Source organism: Alligator sinensis, unplaced genomic scaffold (assembly GCF_000455745.1).
Source record: "Alligator sinensis unplaced genomic scaffold, ASM45574v1 scaffold172_1, whole genome shotgun sequence".
Lineage (NCBI taxonomy): Eukaryota > Metazoa > Chordata > Crocodylia > Alligatoridae > Alligator > Alligator sinensis.
Genome location: NW_005842168.1, coordinates 231,789 through 238,354, shown reverse-complemented (window position 1 = coordinate 238,354; position 6,566 = coordinate 231,789). Strand labels below are relative to the sequence as shown.

General features: G+C 47.1%; 1 protein-coding gene across 2 annotated transcripts in view; it reads left to right on the top strand.

Annotated features, from left to right (window-relative positions):
- Window positions 1–6: 6 nt before the first annotated feature.
- Window positions 7–6,566, top strand: part of ECHDC2 (enoyl-CoA hydratase domain containing 2) — a 13,137-nt gene continuing 6,577 nt past the window's right edge. The window contains exons 1-5 of one of the 2 annotated variants that reach the window (XM_006025791.3): window positions 7–388; window positions 1,016–1,083; window positions 2,538–2,625; window positions 4,360–4,446; window positions 6,087–6,179. In XM_006025791.3, the coding sequence (XP_006025853.1) occupies window positions 301–388; window positions 1,016–1,083; window positions 2,538–2,625; window positions 4,360–4,446; window positions 6,087–6,179 (424 nt within the window). In that variant the 5' untranslated portion in view covers window positions 7–300. Of the gene's footprint in view, window positions 841–1,015; window positions 1,084–2,537; window positions 2,626–4,359; window positions 4,447–6,086; window positions 6,180–6,566 lie in introns of both variants that reach the window. The other variant, XM_014520923.2, reaches the window with a different exon arrangement.

The window sequence follows — 6,566 nt, the reverse complement described above, 5'->3', positions numbered from 1 at the left end:
CCCCGGGCCGGGGCCTGCCCCTGCCCCTGCCGGCAGCGGGCCCGCAGAACTGCCCGCCCCGGCCGTCCAGCCCCGCGTTTCTTTGCACCGGGAGGAGCAAGGGGCTCTGCTGCATGGGAGGAGGAGCCCCTGGGAAGCCCCTAGGCTGGTGGCAGCATGCCAGGGGGCGGCTAGGGAAACAAGGAGCTGAGGGCCTGGCCTGGGTCCCTGGGAGGCAGGAGCTGGGCCGCTCGGGGACATGTCCTGCGTAACCTTGGGAAGGTCGTTTCACCTTTCTGTCTCGCTGCCCCCGTGAACTTGATGCGGGAAACCCGGGGGAGCGCGGCGGGCCGCAGGAGGAAGGACTGGAGACAGAGCAGGCCGTTCCCCTCCCTTGTGCGGCAGCCAGGTGCTTTGGGGATTTATCGCTTCCAGAAAGGCAGAACCTGCGTGTTCATATTTTGCAGGGGGAGGGAGGAGGAAGCAGGCGTTTCTGGTCTGCTGGCCCTAAAAACAATGAGTCAAGTCCCTGAGACTAGTTAGCATAGCTGTGAACGAGAAGCGGGGCTTCATTTTCCAGACAGCTGTGGAGCGCAGGCCATTAGGGACGCTGGTCATTTGGGCCGTCCTCGCGGTCACGGCACAATTGGAAGAAGACGGTTTCTCTGTTAGGGAATACACACCTGAAGGCTCAAGGAAAGCACGAGCTAAAGAGCATGGGAAAGTGAACTTCACCCTGTTCTTTGGGTTTTGTGTTACGCGTTTCCCTGAAAACACCAGCTAGAACGAGAAGTCCCCTTTTAAACTTAACAGAGTCTCTATTTCCGTTCGGCAATGACATGTGATTCTGCAATTCATGACGTGAGTGCGCAGGTTTGCTTTTCAGCTCATTTGTTCAAGCAGCCTCTGTGCTGGGTGTTTACAGCCTTTGTACAGATTTTCAAGCAAGAAGTGACAATATATAGGGCTTCTCAGCAGGATTTTTTTTCAACAACTTATAATTAACAGTGTCTTTTTTTTTTTTTTTTAACTGAAGGAATTGCTGAAATCCAGATGAACAGACCCCATGCTAAAAATTCCCTGGGGAACGTATTTGTGAATGAAGTAAGTATAGCGCTGTCTCTGACTGTCGACAGTAAACATGTTTGTGACCGCAAACACTGAGATTTAGAGAAAGACTTGCCATAGCAATGACAGGAGAGGAAACTAGTGAGTGTCCAGTCACTTTGTCTCTCTCAATATATAAGCCATTCTTTTTTATAATATGCACAACGCTTCGGATCCCCTAATTCTCACAAGCTCCACGAAGCAATTTCCTGTTAGTGAATGGGCCTGTGTAAATCCATTGGTCAACTAACAAGTTACCTGTTGGGTTTATTCAGCGCCTGCATTGCAGAAGCACTGGGTTTCAAAAGTTACTGGAGGAAAAGTATAAGGCTTTCAGTGCTAAGTGTCTCTTACTGCGGGCCTGTTGTCTGTGGCTGGACAACCTGGGTTACAAGCAGCTTGATGGTCTAGGCCTAGTAGAGCATGAGATCTGTGTGGTCCAAAACTAAGAGTAAAGCTTAGTCATTTGCTACCAGGCCAGTAGAGGTTGTGAATAAAAGCAAGATAGGCTAGCTCGAGGGGACGGGGAGAATTTGGGGATGGCCACGCTGCAGTATAGCCTACAGATATGCTAGCCTGCTTTACACTAGCTAGCTTGAGTACCAGTACCAGCCTAACCGTGGCAGGACGGAGCTCAGCTCAGCATGGGCTAATTGACCCCGCTTCATTTCTGGGACTGCAGTGTAGGTGTACCAGCAGATGTTGATCACTAGTTACATCTTGCTTCTGGGCCTCTTATGGGCTCAGATCAGGCATGGTGGCTTCTTAACTTGGCAGGGGAAACACCAGGCATCTGTGTCCGTGAAGGCAGGTTTCCTGAACCGCACTGTGGGAGAACTGCCCTTCTGGCGTGGTTCAGTACCCACCGAGGTGTAGTGGCTTTAAGCCCAGTTTATGGAAATGGGAGTCTCCTCCTTAGCTCCTATGACTAACGGCAAGCAAAACTCCACGGCATCCAAACCCAAAGCCTCCGGGCTTGGGCCTGCAAGTAGGATGCCTGCCAAAGGATTTGGAAATATCTGCAGCCCCAGGTGCAGGTGGCAGTAGGGCCACTTACGGTTCTGGACTCTTGGATCTGGAATTAGTCTTGCTTATTTGGCCTTGGATACAAATTAATTGGAAAAAAAATCACTAGTTATGTCTCTGACCAAAGAGTGGGCACAAGGGCTCCCGAGAACCAGGCTCTGCCCTGAACAGGAAGGTCCATTTGGGATATTGAGAAGGTGGGAGGAGAAGCAAGAGAAATCCTACGAGCTTCCAGAGACTACATGCAGAGCAGCAGGATCCCTGACACTGGCTTTCTGCAAGGTTCCCTCCCCGCACAGCAAAGACAGTCAAGAAACTTACTGCAGTGTAGGAGCCTCCTGTCAGTGATCTAGGCATAGGGGTTCACAAGGATGACAGGCTCAAAGCAGTGCTTAACTTCTCTCGTGTAAACTCTCTCCCCTCAGTTGTTTCGTGCATTAGAAAGTCTCCGTTACGATGACAAGGTCCGCGTAGTACTGTTTAAAAGTCAAGTAAAAGGCGTGTTTTGTGCAGGTAGGTAACCAGTTCTCTGTGACTTGACTTGATATTAAAAGCTGATGGGTCCATGCGCTGTTGCACAGGGCAGGCAGTGCTGAGTAGCAGCTGGAAATGTACACTTAATTAAATAGCCAGCTTAGTGTTGTGCAATAACAAGGAACAAACCTTGGCACGCGGGCCCATCTTGGCATATCGGCCTCTGTCTTAGCAACAGCGACCTCAGCAGCTGGACCCAACTTCGGTGGCTACAACCTAATGACTAGCTCTTTCATCTGTATGCTCTCTTACTTTCCAAGCTGCATCCTTAGAGCACGGTACTGCTGCCCCCTTGCCTCTGATTTTGAGAATTAATCAAAGGTTCTTCATGAAGTTAGGTGGTCATGGGATTATGGGAGAGGCCCACTTGTTGATTAGAAATTGGTTTAAGGATAAAAAACACAGAATGAGTACAAATGGTCAGTTTTCGGGATGAAAAAAACTAAACCGCAGGGTCTTCCAGGGATCTATATTGGGACCGGTGCTGTTTATCATATGCATAAATTAAGATCTGGAAAAGGGGGTGAGTAGTGAAATGGCTAAATTTGTGAATGACACAACATTACTCAAAGTGATAAAGACCAAGGCAGACTGTGAGGGACTACAGAAAGATCTTGCACTACTGAGAGGATGCAACAATAAATGGCAGGTGACACGTAGATAAAGTGTAAAGTGATGCATATGGACAAAAACATTTGGCTCAACATGAGCCGTTACCAGAGACGAAAGAGATCTGGGAGCCATTGTGGACAGTTTGCTAAAAACACCAGCTCAGTGCTCAGCAGCTGTCAAAAGGCAAGCAAAACGTTAGGAATTATTAAGGGACTTGTAAGCAAAACAGAAAGTATCATTATGCTCTTTATAAATCCATGGTGCATCCACAACTTGAATACTGTGCCCAATTTTGGTCCCCACACCTCAAAAAGGATATAGAAGATAGAGATGGTCTAGAGACGGCCAATAAGGACGATAAGTGGTATGGAGGGGCTTCCGCACGAGGAGACACCAAAAAGGCTAGGCCTGTTCAAGGTCAAAAAATACTTTGGGGGCAGACATGATAAGGGTTTACAAACTGCTAAATGGTGAAGAGAAAGTAAATAGGGATTTATGATTTACCACCTCTTACAGTACAAGAACTAGGGGTCACAAAATGAAACTGGTAGTAAGTTTAAAGCTAGCAAAAGGAAGGTTTTTATGTGGCGTGGGATTAAAGTGTGTAACTCATTGCCACAATATTTGGCGGAAGCTGACAGTTTAGCCAGATTCAAAAAAGAGACCGGACAAATCCTTGGAGGAAAAGTGCATCGGTAGCTATTGAGCCTGGGAGTGAATCAGAACCTCCTAAGCCTGAAGTGCTGGAGGCTGAAAGTGGGGACAGGACCAGTGGAAAAAACCCTGGTCATACGTGGTCCTTTCACCATTCGATCTCTGCCACTTTGTAACGGCAAAATGGACCTCTGGTCTAACCCAGTAGAAGGCAGTTCATGTAAAACAGTGCTTGGGGTTGCTCTCTGAAATTGGCTGCTATAGGCAGCGATGGGGCAGGATGCTCTACCACCATCCTTAAAGCATCTGAACGCACCCAGACCAGAAAGCTGGCATCCCTAGACTGCTCTGGAACATGACTCTTCGTGCCCCGGCAATGCAGCGCTGCTGCAAACCTAGCTCTGCTGCCTGTCCCCTGTCACAACTCCTATCTTCTCCCTACTTTAGGTGCTGACTTAAAGGAGCGTGCACAAATGAGTGATACTGAAGTGGGACATTTTGTTCACAGGCTGAGAAGTCTAATGGATGAAATTGGTAAATAGTTTCTTGTTAAATTGTTTGCATACTTGTGCATACAGGTGCGGGGGGCAGACAAGCGACTGCTGCTGTATTGCAGGAACTTTATAATAAGGGTCCCTGCTTCTCAGTGCCCTTATCCAGGGGGGAGGATGCAAAAGAATGAATTGCCTGTGACGGATGTTATTCCCGTCATCCTTGGCACGCGGCTGGAAGGGGCTCAGATGAGAGTAGCACAAGCAGCTCAGTAGAATGGAAAAGGATCTTGGCACATTGGTTCACTCACAAGCTGAACTTGCTAAATCAATATTTAACCCCCTTTTTAAGAAAGGAATGTGGACTTGTACAAACAGTGCTGTTCCCATATTGACTGTGCCTGTCCCTGGAGGGAGATGCACAAGAAGTTTGAAATGCAAGCAAAGTTGATTACAATTTTAATTAAAAAAATTCAGGCAGTATCTAACGTGCGTACATCCAACCAGCACGATACAGTAAAGCACCATGGCATGTCCGGGGAAGGCTGCCTTGCAGGCAGACAGAGGGCCCCTGAGACTGCACTTTGTTTTCTGTTCCCAGTTTTGCTGCTGTCTCACTGTGCCTTGCTCTAAGCGATTTTACCCACTATGTCCTAGACCATGTCTACACAGGAAACTTGCCATTCCTGATAGTGCCACTTTCAAGCACACTGCACAGTGCTAGGATAGCTGCCTCCTAAACCAGTCTATGGGGGCAGCCTTATTAACTGGGGAGCAAGTCCTGTTGCCCAACAATGCTAGCACCATGCAGGGGTGGCCACCCTGAGTCCAGTTCAGAAGGCGGCCTGCCCAGAGCAGCACAGCATGCATAAGGTTGTCACCAAGGGACACCAAATTTACTGTATAGAGCAGCAACTCTCAACCAGGGGGCCATGACACCCAGGGGTGCCCCGAGATACTTTCAAGGGTGTCATGAGGTGCCACGCAATGTTAGGCCTGTCAGGTGTGCAAACACGGTTCAGAAGATAAACCCAGAAGTTTCAAACAGGAATACAGAACAATGAAGACATGTTGACCAGTTTTTGACCAGAAAAATTTCTCTATTATTTTTGCATAATCAAAAATGAGCAAAAAATGAAGAGCTGACATTTTCTGCAGGGTGCCTCGAGTCTGAAAAGGTTGAAAACCATCAGTATGGAGACAGGATGTGTTCTCCTGAATTTAAAATGGGAGAGTGCCTTGCCTGGCCCCCACCCCGGTGCTGGGTTATGCATGTTCATCAAGGCACTTTGAGGAAAGCCTGTCCAGGGCCGCGGTGATCGCGTAATGCTGAATGGGGAGATGCCTCACGGTGGGAGCTGTTCTTTGGTAGTATCGCTGTCACAGGTGTTCACATTTCACATTTTCAAGCAAGCCAATCCCAGTATGAAGTTAACACATTTTGTTCTTTCCTCCAGTATCACAGTGTTTCTGTCAGGCTTTTCTGGGATCATTTTTAAAGAAGCAAGTAAAAAATAGCAGATTTTCACCATCTGATGATGGTTTTCCTCTACCTCTGGTAACTTGCTAGGCATTATGCCATAGCCATAGAAAACTTGCACATCTGAAATGAAGAAATCTTAAATGCTCGCTGAGAAACCTGATTCTGGAATGTTAACTTCAAATGACTTTTACCTTCCCCAGCTGCACTGCCTGTGCCCACTATCGCTGCAATCGAAGGTTATGCACTGGGCGGGGGACTGGAGCTGGCCTTGGCTTGTGATCTTCGAGTAGCAGGTATGTGTGCAGCATGCACGGGCACCCTCATGTCACCTTTCTCGTGCTGTAGATAAGTGAACAGGGAAGTGAAAGGGGCTATTGCATTCTCTGAACCTAAACCTCAGTCATGCAGAAAATGAAAAGGCATCAATCTAGACAGAATTTGGGTGACACTTACCTATTATCAGCAGGGATCCTGGTTTTCTCCGATAAAAAAAATCTGCAGTTGTCAGATTAAAAAACTAACCCCAAAATCTACATTTTTCTGTGATTAAAATGAAGCACCACTTATATATTATGTTATATACTAATATAATACTAATATAATAACTAAAATATATTTATATATATAAAATATATATAAAAACACTTATATGTATATATATTTTATATATTAAATATAAA